Here is a 19,106-nt window from a genome sequence, read left to right on the forward strand (position 1 = left end):
ATGCAAAGTTTACATAAAAGTTAGAAGTAGAACAGATTATGAGGTAAAATATTTTTCAAGCCAACTTGGAAAGAACATTTAATATATGTAGAGGTTGCTATAGAACATTTAAAGGTTGTTACAAAGAGTTTACGTGTTAATGACATGAACTATATATCCCTATGTTGTGTGATCAATGATTCAGATGGAAAGGCTATTATGGAAGGATCTAGAAAACTCTTTACAAAACTCTTTAAATAGAGAAGATAACAACCTAGATTAGTGTGTGAGAGAGAGTGGGCAAGAGCAAGAGTGGAGAAATGTATGCATGCAAACAAGGAGTAATATGCAAGTGAAGGATCAAGATCAGATCAAAAGTTAGTGATAGGGTTATATCATCACTTAACAAAGAAAGTGACCTATTCATGATAGTGAAGTGAAAGGGGAAGACAAGTATTATTAGATCAAAGAAGAGGATTAGTTAGTGAGGAGAAGACTCAAAATTAGCTTACATAGAAAACTGAGGGTCAAGTACTAAATCAGTTATAACTGACTTGAATTAGAGTAAATATCTTAATAGATTTTTGTAAATCTCCTAACAAAGTCCTTACTTTTTTGTAAGTGTTAAATCGTCTAACAAAGTGAGACCTATTAGTCTCTTAAGCATTTAACATGAAAGACCTTTCATAGGGTAGATCATGTTTTATGATTAAACATTGTAGCCATAATAGGATAAATTTATTACTGCAGTACTAAAAATTTGTGGGTATCATCCCCACCCTAGTTTTACCTTCACCTTGAAGGGTTTATGGGTAACAAATATTGTGTTATGTGTTTATTTTAATGCATTTGATAGATTCGATTTACATGTTTATCATTACAATTTTTACATGCATAGGATAAATGGTGAATGTGAGAATGAATTGGTGAAAGTGTCAAAGTGCTTAATATTATAGTTCACCCTCCCTCTTATTATCTTGTTTATCATGTTTATAATTCCATCAATCAACACTCATTTAATCAAAGTTATCTCTCAATCTCTTTGATTTTTCCCTCAAGACATTCTTGTCTTTCCATAGATGGTCTGCAATGTATCCCACATTTCCTTAGTTGTTTTGTAGTCTTTTATGTCATCAAACTTGGCATAGCTTAGGCTGATGCATTCTCCAACATAGCTTGGTTGTGTTCTTGCTTCTCCTTCAACTGCTAAGCTATTAGATGATGAACTTTTATCTCCACATATGCATTGTCTACAAAATATGTTGCACCATCTTGAATTCCTTCCAGATGTAGCTTCATCAAGCTTTTCCATGTAGGGAAGTTCTCTTTGTTCAACCTTGGCACCTACTTCTTATACATCTTGATCTTTAGCTTCAAGTACTTTCAAACTTTTCTCTACAAGAACTAATGCTCTCATACTAATTGTTAGAATGTTTAGAATAACTGGGGGGGAGGGTCCAAGGTCTAGATGTACCAATTAAGTAAACAAACACTTAAACTACTTCATATCTTGACATCCATTAGCTCAACTTCTATAGTAAACTTTTAATAACGTAAACTAGTAGTCCACTATCCTAAATATACCAGACTTGCAAAATGTAAACTTTAATAAGTAAATCATCACAATTAACATCCACACAAGTTTGACACTAGGATTTAACATACAAACCTAATTTGAAAAAAATCACCAGTAACATATTACCAATATTTTTACTCTTCTGAAGTGAGCTTTGTTAGGAGCCAACCCTATTAAAGGTTATAAAACACACTGTTAGATGTGACTTTGTTAAAGGATTTAATCATTCTATTAGTAGTGGCCTTGTTAAAGGACTTTACAACATTCCATTAGAATGCCACCTTGATTAAAATATTTACATATGATTGTTAGGTCAACCTTGATTAAAGGATTTCAATACTAATACAATGGTTGGAAAGTAACAATAGGTTTTGATCTGGCAAATACAACTCACTTTGCAAATATAGATCACAGATTGGTTCACATGTTGATCCATTGATTGGCCTGCATTGTCATCTCTATCTTTGATTCACTTGGAAATCCTTCAAGCAATCATTCTTCACCTCTTCTCAACTCTTCTCAACCTTCTACTTAAGTTCGCCAATCAATAACTACTCCAACCTTTTAGGTATTCACCAACTTTTCCAACCTCAACAACCTTTAAGATTAACCCTTGGACCACCTTAAATAGGTAATTCTGATCATTTTCCACTTAAACACCACTCTAGATCTTAGCTTTAAGTAAGATTCATCGATTCCTTTCAAAATTTCATCTCCTCTTTTATGTTCTAGAAACATATCCAAACTTCGTCTTGAATCCTTTCATGGAAACACACAAACATGGTTTCCCTTGATTTAAATGTTCCAAGTCATCCATCCTTATCTTCCACATGCTTTACATATTCCAAAAAATCAACTCTGTCAGCTAGAAATCATGATTTCCTCATAAACTGTCAAAATGATGTCCCTTAGCCAACACTGTGTTCTGACACTTGGTCATCACTAAGTTACTTGATCATTGCTAACTTTCTACTCAACACATATACTATCACTTGGTCAATACTAATTCTTGGTGAACACTTCTTATGCTAGGAAAATACTGTGGCTCAGTCAACACTAGCATCACTTAGCACAAACTTCAATTTCCTTAATCTTCTGCCCTATTGCTTGGTCAAGCCTATGTATTATCAATCTTTGATCATTCCTTCAAAGCTTCAATACAACTATCTTCCACACTTGTAGTATGATTAAACAATCACTTTATCTTGTCAAAGTCTAACTAATCAAGTGTCCCATTGTAGTTTCCTCTCATAACTCAACCTTTCCTCTAGGTTCTTTTGTTATGACCAACTTCTTAAAGCCTCTTCATCAATCATCTAGACATGTCACTCAAATTAGATATCAAGTTGTCTTACCAATTTTTGTCATCAATGACAACACAACAATTGTTCCAATTGTAGTATCCAACACTTGGTGCTCGTTTGTGTTTTAGAATCTCCTTGGATTGATTCTTCCTTGCTAAACTATCAGTACTGAATTGTCCAACCCAAAAGGATTCACCATGTAAACCCTTATTTTCATCATCAATGCATCGTATTAGAGAGTCAATTCCAACATATCTACAACCAAGGACAAAGTTCCATACCCTTGATCTATAAGGTTGGGTGGGGACGAGGGTTAAAACTCTTGAACACTACCTCATATATTTCTTTGAATGATATTCACCCATTAAGGTGTTATTCCTTATACATTCTCAATAGTAATTTCACTCTTAAAGCCTTGTTTTGCCACATTTGATTTTTTAGCTCCATAAAACCCACTTCCTTAGGCTTGCATATTTTATTCTATGAAAGAGAAACCTTTTTCTTCTTAACCAAATCCTACTAATAACATTCCCTTATTCTATACACCATCTTCACATTAGCTTTAATTTTGAGTGAGTGACAAAATAATAAATAAATTAGCATAGGCGAGACAACTTCCATAAGCATTGCAATCCAACTAACCCATACTAGCCATATGCTTTTCTAGGAATACACTTTATTTTCCCTTTTATCTCCTCGAGAGTCCCAAATAATTGAAGTTCCAAAACCCTTCACTAGATTTAGACCAAGGTAGGATCATGAAAGTTTACCTCTCTTGAAATCGAGTTTCTAGATAATTAGTTACTTATTCTACGACTAGGTAGAAAAGAAAAGAAAAGTCAAACTTGTCCAATCTTACCCCCTATATTGAGCCTAAAGTACATTGAACTATTATTTTATTGAAGCAATGCACTTTCTTTTTTTAATTTCCCTTAACAATATTATGACATCATCAAATTATTGATGTGTAGCTACCTACATTGAGATGGTCACCTTAATGACTTCTTATAAGACCCTATCCTAATGACCTTTAATTAGTCTTCCTAGAACCTCTATCATAATTATAAACTAGAAAAGGAGATGGTGGATCCACTTATCTCAAACTTCATAACACCCTCAAAGAAACCCTTTAGGAAGCACTAGGCTTAAAATTCAATGAAATATCATGTCAATCCACTATCTATTCCATTACCTAAAGGAGAAAGCACAAATATACCTTATCATAAACATCATTGATAGATTTGAATTCTAATTTTGATGCATACATTTAAATTTTAAATCTTAATTTTTTCTAATATGATCTTTCCTTTTACTTTTCCTTAATTATGAGGATGATTAATTACACAAATAAATGTTTTAAACACCAAGACGTAATACAAGCCAACCAAATACAAAATATATTATATAACAACTATTTATAAATAGTGAGACAAACTAACAAAAAATGAATTAAAAGATTAATTTTAAACACTTCAAAATCACATATAAACTTTATAAAATTAATTAAAAACAAATTGCTAACAAGGGTTGCATTGTTGCAGCTAGAGTCCCTACCTAGTAGCAATTGTATTTAAGTCCCATAACTATTCATTGGCACAAGCATGACTACAACTTAGGGATGATTGAGCATTGATTTAGTGTTGTTGTCACTCTTTTATCCCTTCAACATTATGATGGGAGAACCTTATTTAAAACAAGATTAAAAAGCTGAGTTAAATGCAAAATTTGATTAAATTTAAATTTTCTTAATCCTTGAATACTAGATTATGGAAGATGGAATCACATGGTTCTACTTTGATCAAAGTACTAATCTCTTATTACCTGACAATGGACTGCACACATAATGCAACTAAAAGAACAAATGGATTAGCTTGGCTTTATTCATATATTGAGCATTGTTCATTCCAAAATAGCTATAGCCTAAAGATAATCATGATTCATGTAATCAATTGACAAATAATGTTTCATATAAAAAATGGTGGGAGAAGTGATGTCTTATAAAAGAAGAGAATAAGAATGTAAATTCTATAGTGTTAAAATTTTATATGCTTGTTTTAATCAACATTCCAATAGCATTTAATAATTCATAATTAGGAAGAAGAGTTATGAATTATTAGGTGTCATTTAATGAAAATAAGCGCACATAGTTTTAACTTAAATAATTTACTTGCTAAAGAATGAACTATGGAAAATTAATCTCAAAAATGATATTTGTTATTATTTAATCTTGGGGAGTCATCTCTAAGCCATATTTCTAAGACCTGGTTGGCAATGGGCATAACAATAATTGATAAGCATCCTTCCAGCTAGTGAACTCTCAAATAATTTTAGTGCATAAAGAATTTCTTGTCTGAAACATGCAAAGGTATGAAAATGAAGCCGCTCGACAATAAATCCTTTTATGAGAAGGATGGGTTTGTTTTTGGAAGAGTAATCATTGAACACTTTTAAATCATTAAAAAAAATATTAAAGAACTTAGAAACACCACAATAAGGAATGCTTATAGACAACACCATAAGTAGGCTTCTGTGAATTGCTAGAATCAATTCAAAACTTTGATAATCCAAGATGATACAGGGGGTTCCAAATCCAAGCCATGTGTTCTTTACCAAAAATTCAAGCATTGATTTGCACTTAAGGATCTGTGAAAGCATCCCATAGAAACTTTGAAATTAACCTCACAAAAGCCCTTGTATTATTGTTAGAAAACTGTAAAAGGAAATTAATATTGAGTAAAATTCAACTTCTTTTAATATTGACATAAATAAAACCCCTTACACTATTGTTTTGAGACATAGACATGAAATCATAAACCAACGAGGATAATGTATAAAATTCCTCCACTAAAAATGGCGATTTTTCATGTTGGTTGGAATTTTATAGCTTTCTTGTCTTAGATTGTTTAGTATTAATTATAGGGGTTATTTAAGGAAATATGCCTTTTTTCAAATAAGCAAATGATTTTTTTGGGGATTTGTTTCCTTACCAATCAAATGGAAGTAAATTAATAATTTTTAAATTTGAGGTTTCCTGAATCATCATAGCATTGAAAATCATACAAATGTAGATTAATGCTTGAATGGTTAGAAATTTCTAGATTCTTGTCAAAATCTAAGAATAATCATTATATCATTAAAATATACAAGCATACAATGATGTTTCAATGAGCATATGCAAATTAAATATTGATTAAGTAGAGTCCATACCACTTTTATAAAGAGGTGTAAAATATGAAATCATAAACAAAGTCTTCTGCAAGTTGAGTAAAATCTACACATAAGAAAGATGAAGATGTAAGAGATTACTTTTTCTTCAACACAAGCCATATTGCCTATTGGATTCATCAAGGGCCTAAAATGCTAGCTATTTAAAGAAACCCATAATATAGTAATTCTTGGAAAGAAGGCTTTGCTAGAAAACAAAGGATATAGAGAGAATCTCTCAAAAACTATTACATGATTTTCTGTAGTGAGAAACTAGATGACTCAAAGTATGAAAGATGTAGAATAAACAATTTCTTTAGCATGCACACAATAAAAATGCTCACCTATATTGTACATTCCGTTGCATTTACATCATCTGAATTCCTTCCCTTGCATTATACAACATATATTTCAATTACTTCTAGATTTTGTAAAAAAAAAGAGCACAATTCTTGTATTAAAAAGCCATAAACATTAAGGAAGATTTAATAAAATAAATAATGGAATCCAATTTATCATATTGTTGTGAGATTATGGAGTAAAGAAACAAGATTTTTTTCTCTCCAAATGCCTTGTGATTTCATGCCGAGAATGCAATCCACAATTTTTGTTGACGATCCTCCCTGGATAACAGTTGGAGGTAGACCATCAATGGAAAATCTCACATTGCATAAAAAAACTTTGACTTAATGACCATTGCTTAAGAATTTAACATTAGAACATGCCAGTATAGCCAATTAAATCCTTTTCCAAATGAAATGCTTCAAAATTTGGCAGATTCAATTCCTGAACAACAAGAAGGAAGTTCATAAAAAAAAGACTTAGAGTAGTTATAAGAAAATGCCTATTTAGATACCTTAAAAGCCATGCAAACTCTAACCATTTTAAAAATATGACATGTTGTAAGGCTATAAGACAACTCATCGTGAATGAATTTAAAATATCACACCACAAGCAAGACATGTGAACAATCATGCAAAATGCCACTGGCCTCTATGCTAATTTATGAAGGGAGAAGAGAAAAAGACCACCATAAAAAATAAGGAAGGCTAATAGAAAATAAGAAATAAAAAATTAGGAATTTATTTTAATAAGAAAATTTGCAAATACCATAGGATAAAATAGTTTGCACACTTTTGAAAACATAAACTAATTGAATAGTAGTAACATGAAAACTTTAGTTAAAGATACACATTATATTATTTACTTGCCCTAGACAATAACACTATTGTATTCACTTTCTTCGACTATTCAATTAATCTACACCAATCACCACCAATTATTTATGGGCAATTGAGAAATTTATAAAGTTTTTAAATTTACTTATCAATTTTATATATTTTAATAATTATTTTTCAAAAATTTAATTGGTTGATTTGCTTTTGTGTTATAGGACCTTTTTTTTTGAAAGCTTCATCCATAAGTCATTTTCTGTGGCACAATTTTAGGAGATAGATTACTAAATCTATTACATATTTTATAAAAATCATCACAAAACAGATTACTAAATCTATTACATATTTATAAAAATCATCCCAAAACTATATTTTATATTTATATTTAAAAATTAATCTCATTTACATATATAATTTAGTACTATTAAGTTAATTGAAATAAATAATTTAAGTTAATTTAAGTTTTTAAACATTACTATATGTTATATTTTATATTATATCTTTTACAATATACACAAAATTTTACTAGTTTACTAACATTTGTCAAAAAGTATTTTTTAAAATTGAAATAAAATTATAACAATTTTTTACTAAACTATCTACCATGACTAAAAGATGACTAAAAGACAAGTGCCACTATGTGCCACTTGTTATTATTCTAAATTAAACACACAATCATATTAAATCATTTTATGAAAACAATTATAATGTGCGCGTGTACATTAGTATCGTTTCACAGCTTTACAAGATTCGAAATCCCCACTGAAATTAAAGAATCCCCAAAAGAAAAAAGCAGGATAGAGATCCCTCAAAATTATCATACTGTCTAATTAAATTAAACCAAATAAACTTCATGACCAAAATATTTAAATTGCCTCCAGTTCTCAACTGAACAGAAAAACAATAGAAGGAACACGTTTTTGTAGAGCATTGCGTGTTAGACAAATTCGTACCACTCCATCTACCAAACCAACAGTCAAATCCCAATAAAAATAACGATTATTATATTATAAGAGATTTGAGTTTCTGCTTTAATGGCGGCTGCAGTTATCTCAACGGTACAATTTCAATCCTTCATAATTTCACCCACAACAAGAGACATTTCGCTTCGTCCCCAAAACAGAAGAATTGGTCTGGAAGCTCTAAAAAGATCTGCTGTACGTGGTTTAATCATGGCAACTGCTAAGAACAAGAGGGATGGGGATTTGCTTCGTTCCTCACAGTCAGGATTCTCAGTTTTCAACTGGGTCAGGCAAAGGAAGGTTTGTGATTGACTTTTTAGTTTTGCAGCTTGATTTCTTTGGTTTAAATCTTCAATTGCACTTTTAAACACTATGAACTGTACATTTAGATTACAAGCGACCCGCACATTCTAATATATATGTTATTTAATTAAGCACTAATGGCCATCTATGTTTGATTATACATAATGAGTACAGGTGTCGGAATATATGCTGTAAAATATAATTAGGCAGCAATATCCCTCGACATTTAACTTTACAGAATTAACTGTGATGTGGGTTCGGTTGCTTTGTAATACCCAAATCAAGGCCCATTCTGCGATATTTGATTGAGAAATACGCTCGTATTTATCTGTTTATAGATGGGTTTGTGTAGTGAGTTTTATTGCTTTACAACACCCATATCATAGTTCACTCTGCAATGTCTGACTAGGTATCATCATCAGCATGTAAAATGACATTACAGAATGGACTAATATGTGGGTTTGGCTTTATAACGCCGGTTAATTGTGTAACATGATGTTTCTCATGTTCCATATGAATCGATCACACTTCAATTTTTCATAGTGTGTTAATTCTTTTCCTGTCTTTCTTTCGGTTTGCCATAGGTAGTAAACCCCCTTGTTATACTAATTGACAAATTGTAGGTTTTGCTGTTAAAGATAAGAAGCGAATGTAGGATGTAAGTCCAAGAAAGTAATTCCGATTTTTTGTTTGACCATATGATTTGACTTTTAATTGTAGGCTTTGCTGTTAAAAAAAAGAAGAAAATGTAGGATATCCGTCCAAGAAAGCAATTCCAAGGTGTTGTTGGCCATATGATTTGAAATGCATACTTACATCTTCAGTTTCTCTGAAGTATCTTCTCAATTTACTCGACGATCAATGTTAGATCTTTGGTTTGTTGGAAGTTTGTTGTATGCTTTTCCTGTATAGTAGTCGAATGGGGCTAATGACTAGCATTCAGGAAATGGGGAAAATTTTCTGTGTTTTTACAGGGTTTGATATTTTTACTCATGATTATGCTGAGAGGCATAAATTACAGTCATAGCCACCTCTATGTACCCCAGCCATCTGTATACATAGAAACTCAGTCCTTAAGTCTAGCGACATTTTTAAAATCACAGTCGTTCGAGGAATAGATAATATTTTACTTTTAAATTTTGCTAGATAATTTTTAATTTTTCAAGAAGTGCTATAAGGGGAAATCAGTATTTAGATATCTCTTTGTGCACTTTAAATAGATTATATTTAAGATATATGTGCTAGTTTTAAATCAGTTTTGAAGCATTTACGGTTGCACAATCTTAAGAGTTAAGCAAGAGCTTTGTTATTGTACTGTGCAATGACAAAAACAGGTTACCCTGCTGTGTCTTTTATCTGAAAGTGATCCAGCTAAATTTATTTGGGGGCTTTGTTGGGTTTTCAATTATTGTCCATGGTTTGAAAGCATTTTTTGAACCACCTTTAGATGGGCCTATTAACAATTACATCTTCTCAAGAGTTAAAGAGCTTTGTTCTTGTAGTGTCAAGGGTTGAGTATTAGATTTTTCACAACAGTGAAGAAGGGTTACTGTGGTGGGTTTTTAACCTGAATGGTTTGCCAAGGAAAAAATTATGCATACTGTGTGTTTTGTTTCCTATTTGCTTGAGAATCTGTAGCATCGCTTCTTTTGCACAGCTTTATTGGATCGGGCTTTTTTATCTGACATAGCCACATGACATAAATCTTCATCACAGCACAGGAGCTGTGACATTGGATGACAGGCATCTTCTACGTGGTGTAAGAACTAAAACCCTATCAGTCTCTTATGAAATAAGCTTTTCCGATCTCATTGGCTGTACCATTATCTTTTGTTTGGATTGCTACCTGTTCCAACTGAAGATGGAGATTGTTAGGTAAGAATCCTTGGCACATCATTAAAGAAAAACAGTACAAAGAAGACTACCATAACTGATAAGAGTTCATATGCCGAGTTTTCCAGTGTTCACAATCATGACTAGGGAGAAAATATCTGGTGAAAGTATATTGAATATGGGGCCTTGCACAGCCAAAAAAAGGGTTACACCTGCAAATCAAGATAACCGAGGCAAAACTTGCAAAAAGTAAAAGTGTATTGATATGATTAGACTGAGATTAAGACAGGATAACAACTATATTGACAAGAGAGGAGGCCCTGACCACTATTCAATTAGTACAATAGAGATGCATGCTTCACATGCAGACCAAGGTTAAAAATACCGCAGTATTCTTTAAAAAATTCAGTATAGTTGGTTGAAATAAAAAGTAAAAAAAACATGTGAAATACAGTACACTCTTGCAAAAATAATATCTAGGTGGTCTTGAAAATTTGAAATTAATCCAAAATGCATCTGTATTTTTTTGGTAACTCAGGTATCCTCACAACGCCCAGCACTCAAATTGCCTTACCTTTGTCTTACATATTGCCAAATTGGGGTTCAGGAAGGGGTGACTAGTTTTCTAAGGATGCATGCTTGCCTGCAAACCATGTGCATCGGGTAAGCTCAGGCCTCAGAGTTGAACTCAAGACTAATGGGGTTCAATACCCAAGCCTACTTTGCTACCAATGCAGGCTTAAGATGCATCCTTTGCTGTGACATTCTACAAAATATGGGTTGAATTCTTGTATGTAAATTTGGGATTTACTAGAAACATAAGAAACTAGTGTCGACAAAAGAGGTAATGTTACAAATTAATGAAAGTGGCATATAATCTGATGTAAATTGATGGGAAAAAAATCAGTAGTTCTCATAAAAACCAGAATCTAATCTATTACCACACAGTTTGCCTGTGGAAAAATCTGTTGCAGTCAACTTATGATAGGTTATGCTGCATGTTCATTTCAGTTGATTATGTCATTTATAGGCTTTCCTATACTCGAATCAGGCAACATGACTGATAAAAGGAAGCAAAACCATTTAATAGAAGATAAAACACACAACCTTCCCAACTCCTGGCTTTTTCCTTACCCAAAATATTTAGTTGTAGATGATAAAAATGTATTTATGACAAATATATATAATAAGTATGCTTGCAAGGAATCCAGAGTTGAGTATAGTAGTTTCAGCAAATTGTAGGAAATTGGTGAGTTGCAGAGAGCTAAAAGGATTTGTTGATGTTGTGTTTTATGACCACCTCAACATGCATGGCAGGATACGAGGTATCTAATCCTCTCTTGAACAAGGAAGCTTTAAATGCTAAACAATTTAACAATATTATGATCAAGTAAAACCACCCCAAGGTTTACTCTGCATACTCTGGTGTTGGACACAACTCAGTTTATATGGTGCAATATGCTTATATTCACCTGAGGACTTACGTTTGTCTTTTTGTGAAGGATCTATCAACTTTTTAAATGTGAGTGATATGACAATTTAAGTGCATCAACAATTTGTACCAATGATTTGAAATGAAGTGCAAATGGGATTTGAGCTTAGGAATCTAAGCTACTTCTAATCAGTCCTTGCTTCGCCAAATCAACTATGCTAAGGAGGGTATTTCCTTCTAAGGGTGCATATATGCTTCTCAAACTACTTATGCTCACCAAAACCATAGACTATGCAAAGCTACAAATATTGAATTATTGAAGTGAAATGCTTGCAATGGCATTCAGTCTAACCTTGCGTTGTTACTTGCTACCAACAAGTCCCAAAAGTTATGAGCATATGTTTCACCATGATTCACCAACAATAATATCTTTCATTTAAATACTCAACTCCCCAACTTAAACTTTTTTTAACTTCTTTTTCACCTTAACAACATTTAACTGAAGTGAGAAATGTGGAAACCATTTAACACTCCAAAAATTAACAAGTATTCACCATGCAAACAACAACAATTTGGGAATAATTCTGGCAGCAATTTCTTCAAGTCTCCTTTACAAATTATTGAGCAAGCTTTTTATAGAAGCCTCAAGTACAATGAATGACTCAGATTGATTCAAGATCAACAACCCATATTTTTCCAATGCAATCCTAATATAATTACCACCTACAAGCATTAAATGTTGACCAATGAGAAATTTACATTTCATTGAGATACTTATTTGAGGATGAACCAATGAGTAATTCATTGTAAATCATTAAATGGAATCCACATGTATACTTGGAACAACTTGATTGAATAATCTTGGACACATGAGATTGGAATCCTCTAATTGGTTGGAGATGTGTGGGTGCCACCTTAATATGTTTATCTTGCAGTCTTTGTTTCGACTCCACTTCCCCATCCTCCTTTTTTTCGAAATCTTCTCATTGACATGTCTTAAATATATACTTGAAGTACTTCTTATCTTGATGTTTGGCCTTGATCTTTTTGGATAAATTGAACTTGTAGACTTTCAATTTCTCTCGCAAGTTATTGTACTTTCACCTTGTTGATGTGATTTGAGTTTTTTTCCACTACAACATGCATAACTAAATACCTAATGTTTCAAAGTGAAACACTTAGAAACTCAATCCTCTCTTTAATAAGGTCACCACTTATGTTAAGCTCGCAAAGTAAGATCACAAAGTGACTTAAAGGTTCTTTCAATTGTGGACACTTGCTCAGTTGAAATGATGTAATTTGCTGGATCACTAAGGGGACTTATACTGTTCACTGAGACTTGTAAATTGGATTTCTAAAGACTCGGCTTGATAATGTGCAATGAAAATATGTTTTGATTTTCAACACTAAACTCTCAACCTAAATTTTTAACTTTTACTATTTGTACTACTAATTCTACATATGAATGCAAGGATGTATGAATAGACTTGGACTCTACTAGGTGTAATTTGTCATTGACTCCACTTACCTAGTGCAAGTTTCAATGGTATACTTCAATGGTTTTCAAATCAATATGTCCTCTTCAATCCCATCGCTTGGATGCAAACTAAGTTAAACTTTAAGATTTAAGAACCATTGCCAAACCTAGACCTAGCCAACGAACTCCTCTATTGCCAAGCAAAAAGTGGGCTCCCCATTTTCAATGAGGCGATGGTGTGAAAAGGTCACAACAGCATTGTGTGCAGAATAAATTGATAGTTTGTGCATGTCTGATATCAGCAACAATAGTCTTGTGAGAGACCATGCAGCCTTGCACTTTTTTGACAGTTGAAAGGGACTTCCTTACTTCTGGAGCATTTAGCAACTTTTGGTTTCTCCAAGATGAATCCTCAATGTAAAGTTTATAGATTTTCACAGTAAGATGTATTATCATGTATCTGAATATAATTTTGTATTGTTTTTTGTTACTGTTTTGCTTAGCTATTTGGGTTTGCCCTAATGTTTCTCTTTTCTGTGTTATGCTTCCAATTCTTCATTCCCATCACTATGGTCTGTAATTGGCCAACTGTATGGATGTACATGCTGCAAAATGTGTAGATAAACAATTGATATAAGATGAAGTAGAATTAGTTTTGGTATAGTAGACATTGTTATAGCTAATTGCTGAACAAATTTTTTAACAGAAAATTTACAACCATCAAATTTTTAATAGTGTAAAATTAATGTTAATACAAAGAACAAAAATGCTTTACCTCTCAAATCTCGTGATTTCCACTATTTGCAGCTGGAAACGTGTGTTTATTTCTTTTAGACTACTGCATCTCATATTTAATCAAGAAACATGTTTAAACATGTTATTTTGGCTAAGGTTGAAAGCATAAGTTTTGTAAGGGCCCCATAACCTTCAACAAATTCTCCATGATAAAAAAGCAAATAGTGAACAAGGACATACATAAGATGAGGTGTGAAAACCATCATAGACCTAACCAGAATAAAAAACAGCCAACATAACACCCAAACAGGGTCAACCAAAAATCAGCAAAAGGGCAAAGGAGGAGGCCTCATACCTAGAGAACAGCTGAATCATTGAGACTTCTACAACCTCTCATTCTTCTTGCAGGGCTTGCACATGCTAGTGACTTCTTGTTCACTTCATTTTTGCTACCTTGCTTCTTCTAGTTACTAGTCTTTTTGCTTGGACCACTTGGAAGTTTGTGTAATGTCCCCATTTTCAGCATGTTCCTATAGTTGGCTTGGTCAATTCATCATTGTGGCCCTCGTGAGCTAACAGTGGGATTTGAGGGTCTCAGTTGTGGAGTTATTAGCCTTTCTAGTGGCCTATGCTGAGTTTTGGCTCCGTTTTGAGGGACATGCTATTTTTAGTAAGTCAATAGTCAGTTTTGATGAGCTGAGTTGAGTTAGAGGAGATGAGTGATGTTCTCAGTATTTATTTTTGGCTTCTTGTTTAGGCTTTATTTTTACTAAGTCACCCGTCAGGTTCATTCATCGCTTTTCTTCATCAGGACCACTCCTGTGTTGTTAGATTTTGTTTCTGATGCTTTTTCAGTCATTTTCACAAGACAAGTGCATTATTATTATTTAACTAAATATGTTGAGGTTTCTGTTTATGCAGGTATTGTATATTGGCCACCTTAGTTTCATAGCATGTTCAAACTGGGTTAAAAAGGTCTTTTTTTTTTGGAGCCAAAAAGAAATTAATAAATTATATTATGTGCCCAAGTATAAAGCAAAAAGACTTTTAAGTGAAAGGTGTAATGTTAAAGCTAAATTGTGCAAATGAGATTATAAATATGGTTCTCATTTTGAGTATGAATCATCCGTTGAATATTATTTGCTTTTGATAATTTGCTGAGGGTTTGAGTTGCTAGTTTTGAGAATTCTTTTTGAATTGTTCTTCAATTTGTTGCTGAGGTATAACAAAATGAAAGATTATTCCTTATTGTGAGTTAATGTATTTGGGAAGGTGTTTTTGCAAATATAGAGCTACCTATGCTTTAATAAGCGATTGAATTGAAAGCTCGGGCAGACTTGTGATTTGGGAAAGAGAATTGAATGTGCTGAAAAGGCTGTGATTTGTCTATGAGAAACAATGATTGGTATTTGGAGGCCAGCGTTTTCCTTTTCCTAAGCTCACGTGACATCCAGGAGGGTTGTGTGGCTTTTTCTTGCAGCCTGCGTTCACATTTCTTGTGCATGTGCATACTGTTGCAGAGCCGTGTGCTTAATATAGGGCCCATTGGGTCAGCAACTGAATATTGAGAGCCTGCAAATACATAGCAGGGCTGCATTTTCTATTTCAGGGATTGTCATGCAATCTGCGAGCCACATGAGTTTCCGGTGGCTACAGATTTATATCATAGACCTGCTTCATTTGGTGGAAGTGTTCTCAACACATTCATGTTCTTTCCATTTAATAAATTATTGTCTTTGCAAATGAGATTTGGTGAATACATTGTTACAGTTAAATTCAAAGGTTTATCTTTGCATTGTTCTTTACTTATTATTTCCATATATCTTTCAAAGAATTAAAAAAAAACATATATGCTCAAAAAACAAAAAAAGACATTTGGCATTTTCCATCAACAAACGAGAAGAGACTACTCAGGGTCTTCACAGCGGTAGCAGAGCGGTTTCCTACCATCCTACGGGGTAGGAAATTTATCATTATTTTAGTTTTTCTGTTGTATTTGGAGTGACCAACACTCGAGCGTTTTCTAGTTGTGGATAGACATAGGAGGACTAGTAGTTATGGGAGTCAGTGGAGTAGTGAGGAAGATAGTAGGAAAGTTAATGCTCAGAGGGAGAGAATGGAAAGACTTAAGCTTCATCATAAGAGATTAGAGGCGAAACTATCAGATCCATTGACACTTGATAGGGCAGCTAGTACATGTTTTTAGTTTTTAGTAGGCCATCAAAGTTGCAAGGAAGAAGGCTTGAGTTCTCCCTAGCAAGTGTTCAGGATTCAGATGAGCTTGTGTTTAGCACAACAACCACTGGTCCTATCTATATTCTTGATGATGCCATTAGCGGACAATAGCATTGAGCTTCAACAGGTTGAGGATTCTAGAGTTGTTGCAAATGGTGCAAAGGCTATCGAGGCAATTGTTACCAATGATTGTTTAGACTATCTTGAGGAGGGGATTATTATTAGATTGTGTAGAGAATGTGAGCAGTGATGTCTATATTAGTTGTCACAATGATGATTTAGTACAGGAGGCAGTGGCTCCCTTTGGCCAAATCGATGCATGTACGGAGTAACTAAGTTGTGATGTTAATGATTTGGGTGTTACGACGAAGTCAACAAAGGTTGGTTTGGGCTCTAACATTATTGATTCACATGTGGCATTGAGTCATGTATGCAGGGCCACATGACAACATTGGATGTTTAATCAGGTGTTGTGGATATAGATAGTATGAACACCCTTGATGTTTCGTTTGAGGATGCTATGAGTTGTTGCGGGTTTGATATTCTTGCCATATGTTAGGTGATGACTTTGAGGGGTTTTTGGATGGGTCCTAGGATTGATGTTTATAGGGACTTACTACTATTGAGGGGGAAGTTGAGACATGTGAAGAGTTTGATACAACGAGGGCTTCCACCTCTTCAGATGAGGAGTTGGTAGAGGTATTGAGAAGTTGTACCTCGATTATTAATGTCTGTGAGGACATGAACACATGATGTTAGTGATCATGGGGTGAGCAGTTTAGATTTTGTCTCCTACCACAGTGCAGTTAGTGCGATAGAGAGCTTGCAAAGGTGTCAAGGATTATAGAGGCATCATGTGATTAGCTTGTTGAAGGTGAGTGATAGTGACATCTCTTTAGCTCTTGAGCATTACGATGCTATCCATCAAAATGCTAGCTACATTTGGATGGGGTGCTCCTATGACAGATGAGGATGATGATAGTTGCCTTTCCCTAGCAGGGGTTCACGCGCTTCGAGAGATTGTCAGGATCTTGGAGCATAATTATTCACAGTTGGAAGTTGACAACTTTTACCTTTTGGAGTGGGGTAGCACCTATTATGGGATATTGTTAGGGAAAGAGGAGGTGGTTGAGCTCATCTAGGAGCTTGAGGTGACTAGGACTCTCTTCAGTGTACTCAGTTGGCTCTCTAGGAGTCACAATCATGGTTGGATGAGGTGACCATAGAGTTGGAGCATTTTCGGTGTGCACCAACAATTATAGTCTAGTTTAACTTCAGATAGTAGTGGTTGGTGGTGAGTTTACTTATATGGGTAGGGAGGATGGATGTGGTAATGAGGCAGTGCCATCTATCTAGGATATAAGTCTAGTACTCACAAAGGAGATGAGAGCATCTGTGGAGGATTGTGGAGTGATCTTTGTTGTGCTAGGTTCTTCAGCATTTAGAATGACAGTGGCAGATTCTTCAGAGGTGTTGTCCTTAATTTTGTCACCACAAAATGTAGGTAATAAAACTTTTTCAACTTAGTTTTGCATTTCTATAAGATTAGTTCATTATTTGACTGGTTAGTATTGATTAATCTATTGACTTCAATTCATATATTGAGCTCTTTTACTGAAGGCTTTTTGTCAAGTCTTTTTCATTTTTCTGTTTGGTGAGCCTATGCTTGATTTTTGAAGCCTTCAACGTCATTTTTTACATTTTGAGTGTGTGTTTGTTTGATTTTGGACTTTTAGTTTTGCTTAAACCCTTGCTTTCGGTATTCCCTTTGATTAGGTATATCTTAGGGCTTAATCGGGTTTGATAGTCAAAAGATATGACCTTTTAAGTGCCCACAAAGTGTTACCTCAAAATGCAATTGCATATATTAAAACATCATGTTATATTTTAATGTTGACATTCACTTTGTGAAAAAATATAACATAAATTGACTTTATATTATGTTTTAAAGTTACTTTATCACTTAAGTGACTATGGAGCACTTTATGTTATATTTTCATGTTGAGTTGCTTTTTAAATTCTTAAGTGACTTTATTAACTGTATGGTTTGATTTAAATTCTTGAGTTACTTTATGTTTCAATTTAAAACATCTAAATAAATATTACCTATGCGCCACGGAGTTTCGGGGACGGCGACAGGGACTGGTCAAAGCCAAAATTTAGGGGGTGGGACCTTAGGGGATGACAATTTAAAACATAGGGGAATTTTTTTGTATAGAGAGAAAAAATTCAAGTATGCATATCATAACATTGATAAACCATTCAACATAGACATTTTAGAAGATCAATACATGGAAAATGATCAAATAACAAATACTAAGTAACTTCATTATAACATATCACATACATACGTAGTAAAATTAAATGGCCTAAAGTCTCCAAGTATTATGCATGAAATCAGAATGGAATAAAGAGAAGTGCAACTAAAATAGTAAGCAGTAAATAGAAATACTAAATGCAATCTTTCTTCACTGCTGCTATTACTGTAGCTCTATGTTTTTTCCCTTTTAGCAAGTACATCATATCTTAAAATGAGTAGAAGAGTTAGTGTTTTAGTGCTTTAATGGACAAATATGGTTTTATTATGTCTTTAAGACAACTATGAACTCATGCAAAAAGCAAAATTTATTGTTTTGCCTTTACCTGACTACTTGGAAAAAAGGGGACGGCTAGAAGTTTCGGTGACGACGGTACTGTTGGCCATCCACATGTTTCCTGCCCAAAATTTTTTTTATTGTTTTGAGGACATTTTCGGATTTGGCAAAAAGGGGACAACTTTGTGGATGACAAAAATCCGTCCTTGCGTCCCTGTTTTGTCCTCGGGATGGGCATGAGCCTAAAAGCATAGGGGACGCATCCCCCTGGAACATTGAATATTACTTTTTGAATGA

At 33.7% G+C, this 19,106-nt stretch overlaps 1 protein-coding gene across 1 annotated transcript in view; it reads left to right on the top strand.

The window, feature by feature from the left end:
* Window positions 1–7,973: 7,973 nt before the first annotated feature.
* Window positions 7,974–19,106, top strand: part of LOC149544373 (D-xylose-proton symporter-like 2) — a 205,550-nt gene continuing 194,417 nt past the window's right edge. Inside the window, exon 1 of the mRNA XM_089798807.1 lies at window positions 7,974–8,500. Coding sequence (XP_089654933.1) covers window positions 8,273–8,500 — 228 coding nt within the window. The 5' untranslated portion in view covers window positions 7,974–8,272. The remainder of the gene's footprint in view (window positions 8,501–19,106) is intronic.

Source organism: Cupressus sempervirens, chromosome 8, assembly GCF_028749045.1.
Source record: "Cupressus sempervirens isolate cs-2001-9-10 chromosome 8, ASM2874904v1, whole genome shotgun sequence".
Lineage (NCBI taxonomy): Eukaryota > Viridiplantae > Streptophyta > Pinopsida > Cupressales > Cupressaceae > Cupressus > Cupressus sempervirens.